This window comes from Nymphaea colorata, chromosome 2 (genome assembly GCF_008831285.2).
Source record: "Nymphaea colorata isolate Beijing-Zhang1983 chromosome 2, ASM883128v2, whole genome shotgun sequence".
NCBI classification, from domain to species: Eukaryota; Viridiplantae; Streptophyta; class Magnoliopsida; order Nymphaeales; family Nymphaeaceae; genus Nymphaea; species Nymphaea colorata.
In genome coordinates, this window is record NC_045139.1 from 6706813 (window position 1) to 6730308 (window position 23496).

A 23496-nucleotide genomic window follows, 5' to 3' on the forward strand; every position below is an offset into this window, starting at 1 on the left:
TAATATGCAACACCTACTAGAAGAATCTCAGGACCTGATAATTATAAAAAAAAAAAAAAACCACTCAAATGTACTTTACAGTTGTGATTTTCATGTGGAAAAAAACCTAACAATTTAGTAAAAATATTTTCCTTATGATTCAAACTATGATGTTTGCGTATATTGTAAAAAAATGTAATTTCTATTGAAGTTCTTAAAAATTCTATTGTAAAAAACTTAAATCTATATTGTTAACATAGAAGGAATGATCGAATACCAACAGTCAATCAAGTTGCTCTCTGATTTTACTTAAGGAGATGCAAAATACATACCAACGGTCATTTAGTTGTCAATGCATATGTACACCAACATCAATGTCTATATTGATGAAGTAGCAAAACTATATGTGAAATTCATACCATTGAGTGGTTCTGCGTGGTTTAAGTGGGTAAACGTATAATTGATGTTTGGTTACATAGTTAGAACTTTGGAAATTGGCACGGAAGAATGTTTGCCTACCCGAATGTTTGTATTTGTTGTTTCTGCTTTCGCTGTCAAATGAGTAATCACACTTTAAATTCCATGGCAGACGCTTTGTTTGCAAGCCTAAGCAGCCATGCAGTGAGAGTTAGGGCACAAATCACGCTGTTCTATACGATCAAGAGTGCAAGTGGTCGGATGATTCGGATCTAGTTTGATGATGTGGGTAATTCAATGATCTAGATTCGATTTCGATGCAATTTCTAATGTATATTTTTGCTATCCAATCTATTTTGCAATGCGACGCCCTTATCGTATCGATCAAATGGGGAAATTCCAAGATTTTCTTGAAAAATTTTTACTATTTGAAAGGGTGATGATATCCGTATGGGTAGCCGCTTGACTCGGAAGTGTTTGGAAGTAGCAAGGTGGCGAATTTACTCAGTGAGGATATTCATCTCTCTCTCTCTCTCTCTCTCTCTTGAGTTCCTGCATTTGCCCGCGAAATCAGGATCAAATCAATCGTGTATTGTTAGAGAAAGAGTCCCCCCTATCTGCATGGCTCTTTTCCGTCATCCCCACGTCGAGAATCGCAAGGTTGAGTTTGGTGCATGAGACGAGTGTGCTTGTGGGGGACAGAGAGAGCGAGAGAGAGAAACTGGTCGTAGTGATGGAAGAATCTGTTTTCCCTTCCTCTTCGTCAGTGTTGGAGCTGCCGGCGACTAGCTCGCCATCTTTGCTGAGCAATTCTCCTCTTTTTTTGGCTTGGGCGGCTTTTGCGATTGGACAGTCGTTCAAATTCTTCATCTTGTGGTACTTTCCCTTGACTGTGCGTGCCTTCTGTTCTGTGGTTTTTCTTTACTCTAGCCTTGGAAAACTTGATGCTTTGTTGCTTATCTAAACCATGCGTGAAATCTGTTAAGATCAATAGCTACCCCCTTCTCTTTTGGCTTTCCTCTAAGTTTGGTTTTCTCTCTATCATGACGTCCTCTTCGGGGAGCAGTTTGTGGCTAGTCTGCTTCTCATTGTGTCAATTTTATGAACTAGCAACTGCCATAACTAAGACTAAGAATCTGGATTTTCACCACGGTAGCAGTCAGCGGTCATGTAAGTCCTGCCTCTGTTTGTGATATGATATTATGATGATAATAAGGAAGGAAACTTCTTCGGACTGTGGCCCCTTCCTGCTGAAAAATTTTACCTGAAAAATTATAATTTACTTTAGGAATGCAGGTATAAAGAAAGGCGATTCGATGCTAAGCTACTCATTGGATCTGGTGGGATGCCGTCATCTCATTCTGCCACGGTTACGGCACTCGCAGTTTCTATTGGACTCCAAGAAGGATTTGACGGATCACTATTTGCTGTCGCAGCAGTCTTGGCTTCTGTTGTATGTTCCTTCCTTTTTTCCTGTTTTGCATTTACATAAGCAGGAAATAAGATCCACTTTTTCTATCAATAGTAAAATCTTAGCTTGCTTCTTCACCTACATGTATGATGAACACTCTTTTCTGATGCTGCTCATTTCAGGAGAAAATTAATACCGTTCAACGTGATGCTTTTTGTGATAAATAACTATCGAGGACATAATACCTATCTTAAAGGCTCATTTACAATCTCTTGGAGTCGGATGTTATATGGACAACACAAACTTAAGAAAGCAAGATGGGGAATGCATTTTTATGTGTATGTGCATGTTTTGTCTTCACAGCTTCTAATTATTGCTCATTTCAGTCGCCAAAACAAACAAAACTATGTATTATCATTCTACTAGAGCAGTGAAGGTTTAAGATAATCCCAAGAAAACCAAATAGTCTTCAGTTAAAGAAAGCTAGATATTGTATTAGCATTCACTTAGTTGTCCGTTTTTCTGCCTTATAGACAGTGGATACACTGTTTTAACAACTGATGCCAGTTCATGCTCACTTTCTCTTGATATATTTGTATGTTTCAGCCAATTTTTCATTCGTGGAAATAATTTTCTCCACTTATAGTAGTTATTTTTTCCTAAATTTGCTTGCAGGTCATGTACGATGCTTTTGGTGTTAGATTACACGCTGGGCGGCAGGCTGAGGTAATACTTGCTTCCGTTTCTTTTACCTTGTTTTCTCCTGTTTAACTTGGTCCTTCTAAAGGCAGTGTAATCTGTTCAGGTGACTTTTGTTAGTTAATCAGGGATCCGTCTTCTTCCTTTTCTTACCAATTGCAGAAAATGCTGAGGATGAAAATTGCACGTGCTTGCCACACACACACACATATATGGAGATTTGGTCCCTCTTAACAGTCCATACTGTATGGGCAGTTATGATCTTTGCTTTGTGCATCTTGACCAGATAAGAATCTACGGATTACTTATTTTGGTCTTTGGACCATGTTTTTCTAACAGTTGAAAAATAGATAATTGTGAGCCATGTTTATATACTGGACATGTAAAAGTGTTTCCTGCTAGGCAAATGACTTAATTACATCCACGTGGTTAAATTCCAAAAAATAATGTGAAAAAAATGAGTAATATTGTCAATATTTTCGTGCAGTATGTAAATTTGAGATTTTCTTTACCTCAGAATGCCTGTCGAGTGCCATCCAAATAAGTCCCTTAAGATATATCTATCATGGTCCTTAGGAGTATGATAGAAAATGTAATTTTTAAAATTTGAAAATCTAGATAGTTATGAGCCATTGATTTCTGGAGCTCTCCATTAGTTTGTAAATAAATGTTCTAATGGTGGATTTTTACTAAACAAATGATATAGAATAGAATGCATCTTTTCCCTAGATTGCACAAAAGAATATGGAAAAATATCATAATTGCTACATCAGAATGGTCCCCACCAATTAATTAGTATATGTGTATGTGTGTGTGTGTGTTTGTGTATGCACATGTCCATGTGTGGAATTTTGAAAATATTATGTCAGAAGACCTTAAAATTTTGATATAAAAAGCAAAATATTGTGAGTATAGAATAATACAGGAGAGGAGACTCAAAATGTTGCTGTATGACCACAAAAATTTCATTTGTTGCTCTCCTAAGCAACACTCTCACTAAGTAATTGTGCTTCTCTCTCTTGTGTGCTTCAGAAAACACAAGACCTTTAAATATTATGTTACTTGGCAGTTGGCCTGAGCAGCACTCAGAAACTGCTGCATACAAGCCATAGTTTTTAGAGTTTAGTGTCAGGTCGTGCAATCTTGTTTCATATCTTGGAATTCTAAAATAAAATATGCTCGAAGGATAAATCAGGCAGCTCAGAGACACATTGATGACAATGACCCGAGAGCAAGCAGAAGCATAGTTGAGTCTTGAGACTACTCCAGCACAATTATCTGAGCAAGAGTAGCAATTTTTTGGTAGTGTATTCCAAACAAATAGATTTATTTTCTTGTGGTGATGCAAGTTGCTTTGATCACCTTTCGGAATAACCCTTATCTGATACTGGAGATTTGACACTACTGTACGGATGCATTATCTACTGTTACCAATTGTTTGTAAGTTGAAAGTACTTCTGCATTCACTTTACAACCGGACTCTTTACAGGTGCTGAATCAGATTGTATTTGAGCTACCGGCAGAGCATCCTCTGTCTGACACTAGGCCGCTGCGTGAACTTCTGGGACACACTCCACCTCAGGTCCTTCTTTCCATTCCCCTAGATATGGTCGACCTCTTGGTATTCCATTTTAAAATATTAGTAGTTTGTCAATATGAGATATTTCAAAAATTTTAGAAGAATTTCTCCTTTTTTACTTTATTTGTGTTGGAAATCTGCAGTCATTGTGCATCAGTAAATAGTAATCATATATCTGGAGATGCATCTGTGGGCATCTCCCAACTTTTGTGGCCCAGGTGCCTCTTACATCTCTAGCTTTCAGTATTGGTCAATACTGTGGCATAGTTTCAGTTCTGAGGTCAGGTGCTTCTAACAACAAATCATAGGAGTCAGGCTCCATGAAGGCTATGTGACTTCAGTGATTTCATGTGGTATAATTGTTTCTAAATTCATTTATATTGGCCTGTAACTGACTCTTGTTATTGCACAATCCATGATGGTAAAAAAAGTGCAACTCTCAAGTAGTAGCATTTTGCTAGTAAAATGAACTGGCAATCTTAGTCCTCTCGCAACTTGTCATGTTCCAGAAACAGCAAAAGTATGTCCACTGTTCTAAATGAATACTAAGTAACCATTTCCAAGGTGTGGAGACATCTAGTTTTTGTTTCTTTTGAATACCAGCATCTCAACTTGATGTTCTCTAACCTGCTATTTCACTTAGATATTGGGCATTTTTGAACGTAAGTTAAGCTGATCATATCAGCTTCACAATATTTGGTTAAGCTGAAACATTAGAAAATAAACTGTGCTATGATTGTAAGTATGCTTTCACATCCATGTAGATACTTGGATTTGAATTGACGTTTAAATGCTTTGGACTCTCAGGTTTTTGCTGGATCAATGCTTGGACTTGCTATTGCTCTTGTGGGCTATGCCATATCTAAATCAGTAATTGTGGGGTGATACACTCTTTAAGTGATCAGCTGCTTCACCAAGAAGTCTCTGCACCAGTAGATGCTGACAATCACCTTGAACTCAGGAAGTTCTGCTATAGACTTTCTCAATCAGCTTCTTGCATCTGATCGGTTATTCACTGTGACAGTGTGTTGTCACATGTAGCGTGAACATTGGTTCTCACCTTATTTGCTTGGAAGCAATAAGTTGCATGTATATAGGCAATTCTGATCCACTTTTCTGAGATTGATTGCGTACTCTTTTCTTTGGCTTATTACATGGTCACATAGTGTCAGTTTCTAGGTCGTGTGTATGGCTTCATCTCTATCCAGAGATGGTTATTCCTGGTTTTTCGTGTTCTCATAAATTTTTCTCATTTTTCATGTAGAAACTTCCATTAGTATTTGTTATCAATATTTTTGCACTGCTCTTTCGGGTTTCTACTTGATGTGGTGTCCTGATAATATCAGTCCAGCGGTTGAGTTTCTCTTGCATCTTCCAACTCTTTGTAACATACAGACACATGCACATGCACGTATACATGTACATACGTGCATAGATTTTTAACATCAATACTCTATTAGTGTTTGGTAGCAGAATTTTTTGGTCCATGACTCCTTGTGCTCTAGCATTCGCAACTAAAAGTCAGATAGCTGTGCAAGTGGTTGCCCATCTAGTTCCTGCCATGAAGAACATTATAATGGGTAACCTGATGCGATTCAGAATTTCAAATAACTTTGTCTGGGCCTTTTTCATTTTCAAATATCAGTCACAAAATAAACTGCCATTTTATTGCCATTATATTTCTAGGCATCCTTTTTTCCATCTAAAGGAGGACGGGAATTCTTAAAGTTTTGAACATGCATCAGGATGAAACTGTACTATCTGGTTGTAGGCCTCTAATGTAAGGAAATCATCAAGGGTTGGAGTGGTGCACTGTCTAGTGAAAATGTTACATGCCTTTCTAAACATCCCCTCTGCAAAACGTTCGTGGCCAACTTCTCTCTCTATCCTTGCCATCTCCTCTTTCACCACTCTTTCGAACAATTCCATGGTAGCCTTCAATTTTATGCGGCCTTCACCCTCCAAGACTGCACCATGTTTAATCCACTGCCAGTTCTGGACCCTGCAGATTTCTGCAGTTGCAGCATCTTCCATGAGATGATACAGTGGTACAGATCCCGTCCCACTGAGCCACGCTGCCAGATACTGTATACCAACACGTACATTGAGTCTTAGAGCATCGACAGTTTGTGTCCCCCGAGGTCTTTGGAGCAGGTCATCTTCTGTAATTCCAGAGGAGTCTTCACGCTTCTTGATCTCAATTTGGTTTGGTCCATTTTTCATGTTGTTATTGAAAACCTCCATTACCAGCTGTATCAGGCCTGGATGAGCAGCCCATGTGCCATCATGTCCTGCATGAACTTCTCGTAATTTGTCCTTGAAGACCAACTCCAGTGCTGCTTCATTTGCAACATCATCATCCTTAATTGGAATTTGGGCTGCCTGCAGATTAAATGTAAAACTTTTAGCGTATCCTTTTCTGTTCCCATATCTTGCTTGTGCTTGCCCACATTACTCCTTTTAGCTGGCACATGCAGCCAATGTTAGACAATCCAGTAGGATTAAATAGTTATGGACAGTCCTACATAATCAGGCGTACCAATCTGGTTCAGACTCAGAACATGGTTCACAAGGCTCTGCTTCTGCTACAACCTTTTCTTCACTTGAAGTCAAGGGAAACCTAAGCCTGAACCCTCTTAGGAACAGTAAAATCCCTGGATGTCCCCCTGAGGTCAGCTTGTCTCCTAGAATATCTGAAAGGCAAGAAAAAATCAAAAAAAAAAAAAAAAACTCAAGTACGTGAAAAATTTTATTTGTGGAAAAAACTCAATTATTGGTCTGGTTGGAACGAGCTTCTAGTTTTCGAATCCACAGTTTCTGCCTAATCTTGTTTTCAAGTGTAATAGTACTTCCAGTTGCAGTTCTTTTTTGCCCCTTTTTCTTAGAAATGAACTTTAACTTTTTTCTATTTTTGTATAAATCGTCTGTTTTCTTTCTTCCATCTTTTCGATTGCATAACCTAAAAGGCTAAAACACATTCATGATTGAACGACTTTGGGCTATTCGAGATTTTGCTAGCCATGATCACACAGATCAAGAGAACCTTCTGATTTCTACATCTCGTTTTCTTAGTTTCACATTAATCTGATGCAATTGTTTGGCAAGCCGGATTCGTTGAAGGTATTACATGGAACAAACTTATTGGTCGTCAAAGAACGTAGCCATTCCAGAACTTCCTCACCATGCAACAAAAAATTGGCTGCATGGGAAAAACCATCTACTGCTGGTCCAAACATGAATCAGATATAAAAAGCCAAAAAGGAAAAGAAATCCTACCATGCCACCCATTGCATGCACGCCTCTCCTATGGCATGTGTAAATAAGGAGGTCCGAGTATGACTTCATTAGGTGCTGTGTCATGCCAACTTGGACTCTGTCAGGAAGCAGACGGTCTGGGTGTGCTTGAAAGGTTTTGACATAGCTGAAGATGTAGTCCCATCTTCCACAGTTGAGTCCTAAGGAGTGTTCTCTCAACTCGTACAGTATTTCATCCATCTGAAACACTGCTGGAAGTGTCTCGATTAAAACAGTTGCTTTGATGCTTCCTCTTGGAATATTAGCTACTTCCTCTGCTCTCTCAAATACCGACTTCCATACCCTTGCTTCCCTGCCAAAATGTGCCTACATAGCTGATGATATAGTTCTCATGGACCTTTTTTGTTTAATGTATGAGCAAGAAAGGGAAGGACTATGGTTGCACGAGAGTAGTTTATTAGCTTTCAGGAAGGGTTAAAACCGTTGAGTCCCATTCATATGATGCATCAGAGGTTGTCAAACCTACTTGACAAATTAAAGGAATTAAAGGAATCATATATTCATATTAGGTAGACTAATGTGTTTGAACTGATATTGATGCATAGATCCACACAGACAAAAATGCTATGTGTGTGTGTGTGTGTAAGTGTGCGTGTGTGTATTGACAAGCAGACACCCAACTAAGCCTATTCTGTCAACCAGTTATTGAGAAAGCACAATTCAGACTTGCGGAAATAGTGCCATGCATGTGCACTTGCCTTGAGTGCTCCATCTTGGGCAGATAGAAGAAAGGTCCAAAGCCTGAGCCTTGTGTTGATCTAAAAATGGCATAGTTATGGTAGAAGTAAAGGCCAAAATCCACAAGGCAGCCTGTGGCGGGCTCATTATCTATCAGGATGTGAGCCTCTGGCAGGTGCCACGCTCGTGTCCTCACAAAAAGCACTGCCCTCTCCTCGTTCAGTATATAAAGCCTGTTTCTCTGAGCGTCATGGAAGTTGATGGTTCCATTGACTGCATCCTTCAGATTGACTTGTCCCTTCATGAGGTTATCCCAAGTTGGTGAGAGGGAGTCTTCAAAATCAGCCTGCATTTAAACCATCATCATCAGCCATTGCTCTCTCTCTCTCTCTCCCTCTCTCTCTCTCTCTCTCTCTCCCTCTCTCTCTCTCTCTCTCTCTCTCTATATATATATATATATACTCGAGATTACCATGAAAACTTTAGCTCCAGAATTGAGTGCATTGATAATCATTTTCCGCTCCACTGGACCAGTGATCTCCACTCTACGGTCAGCTACGACTGAAGGGATCGGTGCACATACCCAGCTCCCCTCCCTTATCCATCGGCTAGCAGGATCAAACACAGGAAGATCACCAGAATTATACCTCTCTTTTGCTTGCTTTCTGCACTCCATTATGTACTTGACCGGCTGCCTGAATTCTCTATGCAAATCGGCCAAGAATTGCAATGCCTCCTTGCTCAAGATGCTGGCATAAGCATCGTCATAATGCCCTCGGATTTCGACTCCATGAGGAACATCATAATTCCTGCAGTTCTCCATTTCCTACTTGTTACTGATTGATGCTAAAAGATACTAGAAATATATAAGGGACACGATGATCTGATTGTGCTAATAAGGTATGGGCTTGTCATGGAGGTGGTTGCCAGAATCACAACTACTGATATCAGGTTGTTATTTGGTGTCGTTACATTAGTCATCTCCAATAAAAGGCTGGCGTATGCGTCTTACTTGCAGTGCTTGGCTAATTTAGTGATTAATTCTTGCAGAGATGTTAGCTCATACTCATCCAATTAACTGTTCTAGTTAAGGAAATTAAACTACATTGAAAAGATACTAATATTCAGTTTAGATTGTTTCATCTCAGTTCATCAGGTCGGCTATCTGAATTCAAAGAAGGTAATTAGTCAAATTCTGGAAATAGGTGTCCAAATCCTAGTCCTTGTCTGCATGAATTACTTTAGATATCATTAGTTTGCTTCCCGAATGAATCCCTCCGTCTCGGCGTGTGTGTGATTAAACCAACTTTTTTAACATTAGCAGCAATAGAATCATTACGTCACCCTTGGGATGGCATAGGTGACTATTTCTAGCAGGAGGTTCCATCGAAAGTGAAGTGACAAGCTCTCGGATGCGAACTTCATACTTAACCAAGGCATATAGTATGAAGTTTTGGAAATGCCAGGAGTCAAAATGTCAACTTAGTGAGCCACGGCAGTCTGAACTTAAGTTATTTGTCCTCTCAAGCTCGCCGTGTTTAGCCTTGGATCGACTGAAATCTTAAACTGGGTCTGCGAAACCATGTGCAGGCATAAGATTGGTTACATTCAAAAGCAAATTCGTTGAGCAGAAAGTCGCCCCATTCAAAAGTGAATTTACGATAGATCACAGTCAGGGCTGCACACGAGCCAAGTCGAGCTCGAGCTTGCCCAGCTCGAGCTCGACTCGACTCAACGAGCTCGAGCTCGAACTCGACTCGAACTCGAGTCGAGCTACCTAACACAAGCTCGAGCTCGACTCGATTAAATAAAGTCGAGCTCGAGCTCGACTCGATTAACTCGATTAGCTCGTCTAAATAAAATATGATCTTTCTTTTTAAAATATCTAGTAAATTTCATGACGTGGGATGAAATTTGTTTACTCATCGAGTATAAACGAGTCGAGTCGAGTATAAACGAGTCGAGTTCTTAAAACTCGAACTCGACTCGTTTACTCATTCGAGTTTCATTGTAAGCTCGAACTCGACTCGTTTATAAACGAGTCGAGCTCGAGCCGAGTTTAACCAGGCGAGTTCGAGTCGAGCCCGAGCTGGCTCGACTCGTTGTGCAGCCCTAATCACAGTATTCCAATCTCTTTAGCAGGGCTTGTACGTGGGCTAGAAATGCAGTTGGAGGATCATCTGAACTTTAACATACCTGATGTACTTGCCCATTGAAGCTGCAATATGAACTTAGTTATAAGACTTCAAGCTGCAGGCATAGAGTTTACTGTTTGTCAAGCTGAACTTTTAGAAGCTTGTTCCAGGCCATGATCATGTCCCTAAACCTTTCATGCAAGACAGTAGGCTATAAACCATTTTGGATTCCATGCGTGTTATAAGTTTCAATGACCTCTTAGCGAAAGCACCTCCATCCTGGAAATTAGTTGAAGGTTCGTTTACACCAACTTAAAACTGAAGTCATCCTCAAAGGATTGGCGGTAAAAACTTTTACCCACCAATCTTTTGCGCTAATCAGCACAAACAAGTCTTGATAGAGAGATGCGATGGAAAATGAAAAAGAAAACAGTACATAAATCATAATGTCTTCTATCACAATTGCAGACATTTAATGATTAGGGTTGACAAGACCATCAATTCTCAAGTGTATACATGATGCTTTCTTAAGACATAATTTGTTCAAGGTTCCAGGAATGTCTGACATACAAGCAAAGATACAACTTCCTACTCCTAATCATGGCAACCAGATCATTTCCACAAATATAGCACTAACATTGCTCACAAATGCCCAATCTAATAAAGGAACAAGTGGCTAATACAAATAGAAAATCGTATTTTTACACCTCTGTGACTTAAAAAATCACAAACTTTTGAGCATAGTTGCATTTGACAAAAAATCAAGTCCATCATCCTGCTTCTTGGCTGCACGCAAGAAGATCCAGCATCCAGCTTTACTCAGCCTTGATAATAACATCATAACGCAATTCACAGGTACTTGCTCTTCATGGCATTTTTGTCAAAATGCACAAAGGAGGAAGAACCAAAGTTGAGCATCAGCAAGATGATTGTTGACAGAAATCCAGCATATCGGCTTCAGGAATACACATTTCATGCACGGGAAAACTTTGGTGCCCGCAACAGTTGGGGAAACAAAATTTTATCTACATAACCCCCACCGAAAGGGAACTGTTCAAGCCCTGTTCTGCAAAATATCTCTCTTTCCCAGAAACAAGCATAAAGGGAAAAACCCTGCCCAAAGCATAAAATATAAGCATTACATGGCACTGAGCTTTGCTCCCCAGCCAGATTGTCTAGACAGCGACAATCCCAAGCAAGACTCTTCAAACACCAGCTGAAAGTAACTTCATTAGGTAACACTCAGGTTGATCCGCATCAACTCAGTCGAAGTTAAGTAATGTGGCTGCATTTCAGAGAACGAAACTGGTTAAATCCAGCTCAGCTCTCCCCCTTGATTACCAGCAGGAAGGCCCAGTGCTGAGAAAGAATCACGTGTGCTTGATTCTCTTCAGTCAATTTCCCCTTCCTCAACATCACCACCTTCGGGCAAAGCAGAAGCCACAGCAGTATTAGCAGGCAAACCATCATCTTCGTCCTCGTCATCATCCTTCCTGTATAAACCAAGTTGCTCAAGAGGGTTACGTCCACCAAGCTTGAAACCTGCAGCCATACTATCTTCATAGTGGTCCGGGCTTGTTTCATCAACAGAGCTTGGCAAATGCTCAGGCAATGGGCCAGACTGAAGCATTTCTAAATCTTTCAGGAACTGGCAATTCTCATCAATCTCAACTGTTTTCTCCATCTGTAAAATACAGCGCAGATCAAAAACAGTCCACAGTTAAAGAGAGTTTAATTCTGCAGTATATACCTTTTGCAATGCCAGGCGTGCAGCCTCACGCTCTCGTTCCCTCTTCTTCTTAGCTTCAGCAGCTGCTGCTGCTTCAGCCTGCCTTCTAGCATCCTCTGCAGCCTTTGCTTCAGCTTGTAATCGTGCTTTCTCTGGTTCCCAAGTTACAAAACATGGATATAAGTTTTACTGAAACTCTGATGACATCAAAAATTTGCATTTACAAAGTCCCCCCAAGGTGAATTCAAATCCTTCTGAAGACGGACTCAACCAAGGTGAATTTTCAAGTCTTGAAATAGTAAAAGACACCTCTAATTTTCATATTTCAACAGCTTACAAAGGATTCCGGTTCATGTAAAATATATTCCTTAAGGATCATTGTAACTGCATGGCATCAACACTAGATGCTGACACAGAGTTGATTTGTCAATGCAATGACCCTGATGTCAAAGGCCAAATGCACCCGCCTGGATCTACAACTGGTGTACATTGAATTGTATGTTGACACAAGTTGGGTGCAGTCAGAGACACCACTAACATGTTCAGTAGTTTATTCTCATAAGCAATTTTGTATTTGTTGCTTTGCTATGTACCAAACTACCACTCCTTAATTTTGTTATGCGTTTAAAACTAAAAGGTCCTCAGCAGTGTTGTGCATATCTCAAGATACAGGGGTGTACCTTACCTGTACCATGTTGTATCGTACAATACAGCCTCTTATCTTGTGATACACCCCCATAACTATATGATGCCATATCTTATAATACGGCCCTTTATCTTGCCATATGCTCGATATCTTACTATACAAGACAGCAGGTAAAAAAAGGCCGCCTGAAACACCATTTTTTTCCTTTTGGGTTTTAAAAAACCCTCACCTGACTCCTACACACACTTAGGGAGTTGAATGTGAGGGAGATCTTGCCACTTAAGGAAGAAAAACATCAATTTGAAGCTACATTTGCCAATGGAAGATTGATCCGCGGTTGAAGAAATAAGGGCCTTTTTTGTATTTCCCTCAACTTCGTGTGGTTGATAGCGTTGATCATTTGCTATTTGCATTGGACAAGTTTATCTCATGATGTATAAGACTTTAAACTTATTTCTGAATGTGTCATGAGTTATGAAATTATGATTATGTTATGTTGAACTGAAGAATGTTTCATTTTTATAAGTCTGAATTTATGTATGACATGTTTTATTATAGAAAACATGTTTTCTTGATTTTTTTTTCTTATTTTTTTTCTTGAATTAACAGATAAATTTCCGATATGTCTGCAATATATCACAATATTTTGTATCTATTGGCTTGATAAACACAAACTACCTATGTCACATAGGTGCAGGGTGCGGGTTCCAGTGCGGGTGCCGGAGCAGCACATTCCAAAAAATTTAGGTGCAGCAGTGGGCAAGGGTAATTTTGTATTATTATTATATACACAAACACACACACACATAACAAAATTGTCACCACTATCTACATTCGGTGCTAAGTAAAATGCCAAAATCTAAATCAGTAAATGGTAAATGAGTAAATGTTTACAATACACTTCAAATATCGGTGCTAACTGGTTAACAGACATTGCAGTAAAACAGATCAAATCATGGACACTATAAAAAAACAGCAAAACCCAGCAGAAATTAGTCATAAAAACATGCTATGCAAGTAAACATTAAACAACAGTATAACCATCATTGCAGCAAAACAAAAACTGATCTAGGTGAAAAACATTAACACTTTAACAGTCAAACTCAAGCATGTAGTGTATACCATGAGAATTTGAAAACAGCGATCAAACAATTCCACGTTTCAGAAAATAATCATCAAATACTGAACATCACAAAAAGGAACTGTAAAACAGTAAAACACGCTGCAAATATGAGCAAATGCCTAACGGAGTAGCAATCATCATTCCTAAAAGATAAAGGCGACAAAAACAATAATCGAATTAAAGAGAAACAGCAATGAAAACCAAACACGCAAGCTGCAGTAAGAAATCGACTAGATGGATCTCTGACTCGCAGCTGATTTCTCACACATTTGGGTGGAGACCCACCAGCCAGAGCTTCTAAACGCCAAATGGAGATTGACCAGAGGTCTTGCGCCAGCTGCCTTGCACTAGAGATGCATTGAAGGCTGTCGCTGGTTGTTGGAAGATAGCATGCCGGTCTCATGTCGCCGGAAAACTGTGAAGATCGCCAAGACACACACACAACAGCAAGGCACCTCAAGGGTGAACAAAGGGCTTTCAAGTAAGTCAAAGCCCTAATCCCCTTTTGTTTTATGTTTTAACTTTTAACAAATGATTAAAAAAAATAAAAAACAGACAAATGTAAACTTGACACGGTTGACCGCACTTGACTCATGTTTGACCCGAGACAGGTGCGCACCAACATCGGACAATCTAGGTCGGGTGCAGTCAGCTGCACCTGATTCTCATTAACTGGCTTTGGGTGCGTGTCGGAGCCGCACCCACACCCGAGTTGTGTCGACTCAGGTGCAGCACTGAAAATGCAGCATCAGTGTGATATAGCAGACTACTATCACTTTACAACATTGGTCCTCAGTATAATTCCTAGCCTAACTCATTTAGTCATTTCATCAATTGACTATCACATCATTCATCTAGACTTCTAGTCATGTCTACTATTTGTTTGATTTATTTTATTTGACTATATTGTGAGTTTTGATCAATCATAAAGTTCTTAAACAACCTTTTGTTGTTCTTTCGATAATCTAGAAAACGCTAGTTCATGTGTGCGAAAGAGAGAGAGGAAGAAAAAGATTGGGATGGGGGTGGGTTGGAGGAGGAGGGAGAGGGAGAAAGAGAGTGTGTAACTCTAACAAATCCAGGCACCTAAGAAACATATTTTGGCGTGTTCTTGTCTTATTGCTTATTCTTTATGAACCATGTCTGAGTGTGAAAAATACAATGCAAAACCATTCTTGACCGCCAAATTTCAATGTCATACGAACTCTTCATTTTTTTTTTGTTTTTACTCACTTTGAGGAAACATCAACGCATGAAAACCAACAACTTTAAGTTGTTAACATATTTTATGCACCTAAATCAATTATAAGATAACGTTATAAGGTCAGGCTATGTAACAAGGACATGAACAATAAAAGAGGCGTTTGGATTTGCCTGGATACAAACCGCCTAGAATGCTTGTGTATACAAAATATTTCAACATGTATAAGAGAAGCCCAAGACATGACGTTGCCTGAGAAAGACCCTCCAACCATGTCAACCTGTTGTTGAGCTTCAAATAGCAAAACCTAGTAAACCCACATTGAAATAGAGCCCATGAATTGTCCTCAGTTCTCTAGGATTATCGATTTGCAAGTCGCATTTATAGGACAAGTAAGCAGAATAACATTTGCAACAAATTATGATTTTGAGTCAACAATTTGTAGCATGGTTTTTTTGGGGTCCTGCCATGCAATTCCTTCTTGTGAGGGTCCACCTTTCTAAACTTGATAAACACACAGCAATGACATGCATGGGAGAATTGTTCATATTTTAGGAGAAATCTAAAATAAAACCAGGTCATTCACACGACAGACCCACACATGAATCCTCTTAGAGGAGCCAAGCAAACTTCTGTCAAAGCATTGAGAAGACCTGGCCCAACAAGAGGGCGGCTGGGACTGGGGGAACATGTACAGGCACTCACACTAATGCAACGGGACTGAGGGAACACCCACTCACACTAATGCAATTCACAGTCACATGTTTTGGAACCATGAGTAAAAGCATGATCTGAAAACACTCAAGTTGTAAGTAAATGATCTCCAATATGATTCATTACTTACTGCCAAAATTTTTTTGTTCTTGCTTTAACGCCATAATAGGGCTACAAAAGAGCAACTCTGGTTTGGGATGAAGAAAATATGCCCCAAAAGAACTGGTTATGATTCCAACACCAGCAAAGACAAGAAAATGGCAGAACCATAGAAGCTGTATGATCCCTCATCAGCAAACATGAGAAAACCATGTCAGTCAGCACAAATGCCAAAATAAGTGTTTCACATGCTTTCAATAGAAACATACACAAATATATCCTCTTCAAAGGCCAGAATAAAGCGCTGGAATGCTCTGACCTTGATGGCACCCTTTGGCATATAAATTGGCATAGAGAATTTACTGGGGCCTTTTTCAAATTCATTAACTTATAGGTGATTTGTATCCCTGAGTAATTGCGATTGACAAATCTATCCCAACATTTGCACAACTGTGTACCTGCTATCCCAATGAGAGCAAGCACAAGAGGCATAATATGTATCCAGTAAGTTGGAATTTGATTGCAAAATTCCAAGTGGCTATCATAACTTCAACAGTTTCATCAGACATCCAAAATAAAACACTTTTTAGTTGGCTTCAAGCATCATTATAAGCTGGAAGATGTACAAATATAACAGGATTTAATAGTATAATCCACTAAATTTATTGGCCATAGCATGTCTATGATTCTGGATTTCAAGATGAATCTATCAGATGGCACATAAAAAAATTGTTTCCATCTAAACTAATATTGCCTAGGTCTCACTTGAAATCCGAAGTTAATATTTTATCCCATAATAAAAGCCAGAAGTAAGAATTGATTAAAATATAAATCTTTTTAACAAAGAGTGAATAGCTTTTTCCAACCCCCATAATCAATGAGAGGGAACCACATTCTTTCTTTGTCCAATTCCAACACTAGCTGCACTAGTGCCGTTCAATGTCAAAGCACATATTCCTCCCTCACTCAGCTTGAAAAGCAATAGAAACAACAGAAACACAAACACATGCATTTGCATTTGCTAGAAGAAATATTCAAGATTCAGTAGACAGTAATGAAAGCTAACCTTCTCTTTTCTGTCTTTCAAGTTCTTCTCGCTCAAGTCTCAGTTTCTCAGGATCTCCCTTATCACCCTGCCCCAGAAATGAAAAGGACCAAAATGCTTCACATTCAAAATATTTATATTCTAATTCTTACTTCATATAAACTCACTTGAAATATTTAACCTGATCAAGTGTCTTCTCACGAGCTTTAAGAATTGTGTCAGCAAATCGGCTCCTCAGTAATGCTGCTCGATAGAGCTTGTCTGGGGAGACCTGCCTTCCAGAAGGAGCATTCTCCCCTAAAATGTTCGTAGCAAAAACATAAGTTGATGCATCTACAAATGCTAACCACCTCTCATTCTCAAACTTCTCTCCTGCCCGAATCATGCTTACCCTCATTCTGACTGTCAGCTCCACTCGAGACAGCTTTAGATTGTGAATTCTGCTCAAGCTCAGCCAACTCACTGACAGGACCTATAAAAATAGGTGCCAAAGTCATCAAGACCACTCTCACAAATATCGTTCAAGGGAAAACATCAGCAAGGTTTTTCTTGGGTATTTTTCCGCAAAGTTTTTCTTGGGAAAATCTCAACAAATTTTTTAAAAAATAAAAAATCCTAAAACGTAGAAAAAATAAAACAAGTGAGAAACTAATAAAAAGTGAAAATTTGTGAAAAAAATCACAAGAAAATCACGGGAAAATCACAAGATATTCATTTTCACGAAGATTTTCCCAATATTTGTTTTATTTGTTTTTCTCGCAAATATCATGAGATTCTTGAAAATCTCACGATATCTGTTGACAATGATTAAGACACCCACTAAGCAAAAAGTCAATGCAAATAGCATTTAGATGATATTCATGAATCATAATATCACTATAATAACAATACAGAAGCATCATGTATTTGAGAACTCACAACTTCCATCATCAGTCTGGAACTTTTCACTTCCTGTTTGGTCCAGAGATGGTCCAGAACATATTGTTTCCTAAAAAAGAAGATGTTACAACGTATGATTCTATAAAACAAAGACAATCCCAAAACCAAAGGAAGAACATTAGAAAATTTTTCTTAAAACAGAAATAAGAAATAACAAAGTGCAATCAGTGATTTGAAAATTGTGACATGCTACCTTTGATTAGATAAATAAATGAATAACAGACCTTAGTAGCCACTACAGGGGATATAGCCTTAGCACCATCCGTTCCACTGTCAGAAGAGCTTCCAGAATCTGAATCTGCACCACAACATGCAGTTTAAACCAAGAAAATAAGAAGCAATAGCAAGCCTTAGTCCAATCATGGAAGGCAGAACTGCATGTCAAACATAATACTGGATGAGGGACCCTTGACAATGAAACCCAGTGACACCCCTCTTCCAGCAAATCAGAGAAGTAAATATACCAGTAGGAGAAGAAACCAGGCCATGGTCAAAAATTATGGTTCAAAGACACTATCTTTCTGTAGATACCACTCATAAAAGCATCCAAATTATGCAAATAAATACAAGTATTCTTCTCGAACATCATTTATTCATACATTAACTAATTAACTTCTTGAATGATACTTCTCAGCATGTAGTGCTTAATCCCACATCTTAGAACGATACTTCTCAGCGTGTAGCACTTAATCCCACATCACAGAGCATGCCAAAGGAACTCACATGCAGAAAACAAATTTAAATCAATTTAAACCCCTTGGAACATAATATAATACAAAAGTCTCACCAAAGTACTGCATGGTAAGAAAAAAAGCAGCCGAAATTCTTTTCTTATTGAACATAATTACGTAGTTTTTATTTAAAACAAGTTTATTGCATCGATTCTCTATTTTACAAAATCATTCCTACCTATTTTCTTCTTATGATCTCAACAACTATTTTCATCGAAAAATTAGGATCCTTATATATTCATTTATTTATTTATTTATTTATTTATTAAAAAGAGAGAGAGAGAGAGAGAGAGAGACTGGTATTTCCCATACACTTATTTCCCAGACGAGACTGGACCAATCTGCGCAGTCCAATTTGTGTTGATCAACGGTAGAAATTAAAGGTGCAGTTGCATTTTTTATTTATTTATCCATTTCTTCCCTGCTTAAAGAAAGAAAGAGAGGGGTCCACACCGTTCTCTCCTCCCTTCTCTCTCCTCTATGCCTCATCTCTGTTACCAGATATCTGAATATTCTTGCCCTGCAGAGGTCTTTTGATCCTGAATATGGTAGAATTGATATTGCAATGTAAAAAGCTTGGATGTGACCCAACATTTAACAAACAGCCACCAGTTTCAAATACTTTTTAAATCACTAGCTAACTCGAAAAGTTTTGTGCTACAAGGAAAAAAGAAAATCTGTAAGAGAAAATATCTAGGCAGGCACAATTCAACCTCCTTTTTTTTTCTCATCAGGATAGCCACGACCATACAACTTAGAAACAGTGAACTCCAAAATCTAGGTAAACCCCAACTGAGCATCCATCTCCAGTTGTGATCACAGAAAAAGACAATCACCAAAAAAAATTCCACCTAACGCTTGAAATGTTGACAAAAAACAAGTGAATTTAAGCAAAAGGAAAATACAAAAAAGGTTCTATAGCAGGTGCTATGTTAGGTGAGAATATTCAGATTATTTGGTAATTGGTATGATGCAGAGAGGAGGGACAGAGAGAGCACAGAACAGGATTGGCACCTCACTTTCCCCTTTTAAGCAGGGGCAAGATGGAGAAATAGAAAAAGGCAACTGCACTTTTAATTTGCACCATCTGATCAAAGGAAATTGGACGGTCCAGATGATTCCATTCTCAGCTGGGAGATAGGTGTCCAGCAAATAACAGTTTTTCTTTCATATATACAGTGATACCATTCTATTTGGAAATGTCGTATATCATTTACACAATTATGAAATGCCAAACCACATGAGTGGCTCTTTACAATATCAAGTGGTGGAGCACAAACCACTGGAAGAAGACGCAGAATCACTACTTGAGCTGCTTGAACTACTGCATTTGCCACCACGTGCCACCATATCCTTTTCTATTTCAACAGGAGGGTAGCTCGAAACAGGAGGATCATTTCCACCAATGTCGACATCCTCATCTGCGGGTTCATTTCCTGATAGAAGAAAATGGAGACAGATGTGGTTGCTGAGCATCAAACGTTCTCAATCATGCAAAAGCGAATGAAAGTGACAAAAGGACAAGGAAAAAACTAAAAAGACAAACCTTTGCAAGGTTGTAAAGAATAGTTGCTAAGCCCAGACTCATTTAAAACCTGTCTCAGTAAACCAAAAGACATCTAGTCATAACCATGATCCAAATGGGACAAGCAATGAAGGCTAACTCAAGCTACGCTGCACATCTCAGAGAGATAAAGGGTACCTCCACTTCAGTGGGCTCCACGTCAATCAGCTCTGCTTTCTGTTGTGGTTCTTGGCTCTTGTTTAGGTAGTCATCCAATAGCTTACGCAACGTAAACAACACATCATCACTCAGAGAATCTATATCAATCTCTATTTCATCTTCACCATTCTGGTTAGTGGTCTGGCTATGGCCTCTTAAGAAGTCAACAACATGCTCTAGCATGTCACCTGTCAGATTCTCCAAATCTCTGCTCAGCTTGTGCTTCTCTGCATCGGACATGATACGTTTGGCACTGTCTACCTTGACTTTGTCATTGGCATCTGAGACTTTCCGCTTCTTAGGCTGAGGCTGTTTTTCCTTTTCCTGTTGACTCTGCTCCGAAACGGCCAAATCTGAAGCTGCTGCCGGTATGCTGTTCTGAGATCTACATGGCTGAGCATTTATTGCAGCTATCTTCTTCTCGATTGCTTTCCATCTTACTTCAAAAAATTTGTTGAGTGTGTCGGCCATAAAATGAACATCATTGCCAGGTGGATTATAAGTCATCGCGTTAGAGAAAGTAAGCCTAACGTCCGCTGCAAATGCATGAGGGCTAGAGTACGCTCCGGAGGCAAGAGTGCTCCTAATCGTCCCCAGGTCCATTGGGTGCTTGATGATATGGAAGTAATCAGGAATCTTTAGTTTAACGGTGTCTACCGGGACATTGAACACCCAGCCAAACTGGTGAGTCATTAGACGCTTAAGCAGATTCTCACACTGTGTCATCACTGATAAATCCTTGTATTTTGCCTTTTTAGCATCTGCATTAGCCGATTCAAATCTTCCAGATGGCCCACGCTTCAAACCACCTCCATGTTTGCCAGCAGAAGTCTGGCTTCTCACACGGCCAGACGACAATTCGGGTAAATCTACATGACTTGCCTTCTTATTTGACTTTCCCTTGCCATTTGCACTAACTGAAGGACCGACCGCTGCCTTTTCAACTGTGGGCTTCCAGCTACGGACACCGCTGGAAGATGATAAAGCAATCCCGTTAGAACACCTTGAAGCTATCTTCTTTTGAAGACCCCGAACCTGTTCCAGCTCAACCCTAAGCTTCCTCGCCAGTTCCCGCCGTTCTGATCTAGACATATTTGCAATAGAAAAAACCTTTAACGGGACGCCCAAAGCATCGGACCTATCCACATTCAGACTCATCAATTTCCTCTTGGGTGCGCATGAATCCTCCGAAGCCGTTAATTCAGCATCAATCCTACCAGAACTACAGAAACCCCCACTATCTGAATGAGCAGCATTATTGTGTAACCCCGCCCCATCGGATTCACCCGTAGTTTCGAGCCTGTAATTGGAAACAAAATTTTCCGAGTATCTCCTCGACAGCTTCTGTGATTTCCCCATCGCAACCATGAACCTACCGGCAATTCCAATGATTCCCTGCACTTTCCACCATCCCCTATGGAAACCGAAGACACCATGAAAAAATCGCGAAGCGAACCATCTCGACAATGCCGAAATCTTCAATACCCAAGACTGCAAGAAACCAAATCCAATCCGTCCAAACAGCACGGACCCACCTCCGAATTTCTCCTCCCGAATCAACAGATGCACTAACCACAAAGAATCCAAAACACAGCACAAGAAACCCAAACCCTAACTGCGCGAATGCACGATCACCACCACTCTTGATAAAGGAGAATCACGCAGAACAAGAAAAACCCAAATCGCTAAATTGAAAAGAAATAATAATTTACCAGGAAGTGATCCTAAAAATCGAATGCAAAACCTGGATCTGGGCACCGCGATGGCGCGATCCCTCCTCTTCCTTCTTCGAAGTTAGAGAGAGAGAGAGAGAGAGAGAGAGAACAGAGAACGAGAGAGAGGGCAGATTTGGAACTATATAGTAATCAAGAGAACCCGCGCTCGCCCGCCTCATCGACCCTATACTTATAGAGACGCGGGCGAGGCACCCTGGCTCATCCCGGCCGTCCATCTTGGGCCCTATCCGACGGCTGTGAGGGTTTCACGTTCCCGCCCTCCGTTTTTCACCTCGTGCCCCTGGAGGTTGGTTTCATGCACTTCACGCCCACGGCCCACTCCTCCCAACCTCCAAATAAAAATAAAATTTTTTTTAATAAATTGCTGCTTTTGAATTATTCATTAAATCTTAATTATAAATTATTTTCCGAATTTTCAATATAACCAACAGCAACAATTAAACCGGTTCGACCAATTTGATATAACTCAACCCTAATCTACCTTTTTGTAAAATGGTTTACCTCGATAGCGGCGGTGATGGCATGGAAATTGCTTCCGTTGAAAACAATTATAACCCTAGATGATTCATTCTTTACATTTTCTAATCCTACTTTTAAATCATTTGAGATAAAGTGAATAAGTTTTTAAAAATGTAAGTCTCAAGATCTCAAAACTTTCATAAACATTTAAGATTTTAAGAACGTTAAACAATACAACCCCTCTCTTGAATTTCTTTATTATTAAAGCTGCTTCAAGTCCAACGCCAGGCGAATCGTTTTAGAAAGTTTCACTTGAAAGGAGTGAAGAAAGATTCAGAAATTTCTCGTTACTGTTGCGTTTTCTTTTTTTATGTACTTTAAAATAAGAAAAAAAACCCACTCTCTCTCTAGTGCAACCATTGAGTTGGCGGCATGTTGTAGCTTCTGGAGTGTTGATCTTAGGATTAAAGGTGCCGTTATTGAAGCCAAGTTGACTGGTTCTTGTACCCTTCATTCTCTCCCCCGTCCAAAGAGGAGAAGGGGCTCGAAGACATTACAATTGGAGTCAAGTCATCAACTGTTAGGCAGTCGCGGTTCCACTACCATAATCCTCAACTTTTTATACTAACCAAAATGACAAAATTATAAAATATAAAACCCTGTGGCTGGTACCACGTCCTTCGGGTTCATAGCTACTATGCAAATTGTTTTCTAACAGCTGTCGAAAGAGGGCCAGATTTTAAACATGTCGATCTTGCAACACATGAATTTTTGTACCGTTTCATGTGCTGATTGAGATGGGGATGACGTTTATCAACTCCAATTGCAATACAGTACTTTGAGTGTGCTCTAAAATGTCTTAAGGTGCTATAGAAAACTGACTCTTGTCAGCCACACAGGATTTATTTGTTTTTAATAAAGAGAACGGAAGCTTCATCTTTTTGAAGAATCCAATGAAGTGCCAATATAACCTTCCTCTGCATAGTTGAAAGAAATGTTACCAATATTGGAATCGGCATCATATCAGTTTGCTGATCGATATTGGTAGCTGCCCATCAGCCTGCATTGCACTACATTCCTCTTTCTATATTAAAAAAATAAATAAATCGATCTGAAAAATGAAACATATAGGCTTGTA

The 23496-nt window shown here is 39.5% G+C and overlaps 3 protein-coding genes across 5 annotated transcripts; 1 reads left to right on the plus strand and 2 right to left on the minus strand.

Annotated features, from left to right (window-relative positions):
- The first annotated feature begins 419 nt into the window (after positions 1-419).
- LOC116247128 (uncharacterized) lies at positions 420-5391 on the plus strand. Of its 2 annotated transcripts, none has more exons than XM_031619105.2 (5): positions 420-681; positions 1693-1849; positions 2483-2533; positions 3996-4088; positions 4893-5391. In XM_031619105.2, the coding sequence occupies exons 1-5, from the start codon at positions 677-679 to the stop codon at positions 4968-4970; spliced, it is 384 nt and encodes a 127-aa protein (XP_031474965.1). In that variant the 5' UTR covers positions 420-676; the 3' UTR covers positions 4971-5391. The 2 variants fall into 2 exon arrangements, with proteins under 2 accessions (XP_031474965.1, XP_031474964.1); XM_031619104.2 differs by having other exon boundaries at positions 422-1272.
- Positions 5392-5807: 416 nt separating this feature from the next.
- LOC116247005 (malate synthase, glyoxysomal) lies at positions 5808-8901 on the minus strand. Its single transcript, XM_031618947.1, has 4 exons — positions 8551-8901; positions 8099-8424; positions 7362-7692; positions 5808-6467 (listed from the first exon to the last, which is right to left on the minus strand). The coding sequence occupies exons 1-4, from the start codon at positions 8899-8901 to the stop codon at positions 5808-5810; spliced, it is 1668 nt and encodes a 555-aa protein (XP_031474807.1).
- A 1970-nt stretch (positions 8902-10871) lies between these two features.
- On the minus strand, positions 10872-22032 carry LOC116247169 (transcription factor GTE9-like). 2 transcript variants are annotated; one of them, XM_031619167.2, is made up of 10 exons: positions 20143-22032; positions 19987-20035; positions 19721-19876; positions 17934-18007; positions 17689-17758; positions 17162-17242; positions 16952-17067; positions 16792-16858; positions 11964-12094; positions 10872-11897 (listed from the first exon to the last, which is right to left on the minus strand). In XM_031619167.2, exons 1-10 carry the CDS (start codon positions 21529-21531, stop codon positions 11604-11606), a joined length of 2427 nt encoding a protein of 808 aa, XP_031475027.1. In that variant the 5' UTR covers positions 21532-22032; the 3' UTR covers positions 10872-11603. The 2 variants fall into 2 exon arrangements, with proteins under 2 accessions (XP_031475027.1, XP_031475028.1); XM_031619168.2 differs by lacking the exon at positions 10872-11897 and adding an exon at positions 15757-15901.
- Positions 22033-23496: the final 1464 nt, after the last annotated feature.

Coding starts and splice junctions, on each gene's coding strand:
- LOC116247128 (XM_031619104.2), top strand. CDS start 1,130: ATGGAAGAATCTGTTTTCCCTTCCTCTTCGTCAGTGTTGGAGCTGCCG. Junction 1,273..1,692: donor TTCAAATTCTTCATCTTGTG/GTACTTTCCCTT, acceptor TTAGGAATGCAG/GTATAAAGAAAGGCGATTCG. Junction 1,850..2,482: donor CAGCAGTCTTGGCTTCTGTT/GTATGTTCCTTC, acceptor ATTTGCTTGCAG/GTCATGTACGATGCTTTTGG.
- LOC116247005 (XM_031618947.1), bottom strand. CDS start 8,901: ATGGAGAACTGCAGGAATTATGATGTTCCTCATGGAGTCGAAATCCGA. Junction 7,693..8,098: donor CCCAAGATGGAGCACTCAAG/GCAAGTGCACAT, acceptor ACATTTTGGCAG/GGAAGCAAGGGTATGGAAGT. Junction 6,468..7,361: donor TGCATGCAATGGGTGGCATG/GTAGGATTTCTT, acceptor TTTAATCTGCAG/GCAGCCCAAATTCCAATTAA.
- LOC116247169 (XM_031619167.2), bottom strand. CDS start 21,531: ATGGTTGCGATGGGGAAATCACAGAAGCTGTCGAGGAGATACTCGGAA. Junction 17,068..17,161: donor AGCTGACAGTCAGAATGAGG/GTAAGCATGATT, acceptor CGAACATTTTAG/GGGAGAATGCTCCTTCTGGA. Junction 16,859..16,951: donor GTGAGAAGACACTTGATCAG/GTTAAATATTTC, acceptor TTTCTGGGGCAG/GGTGATAAGGGAGATCCTGA.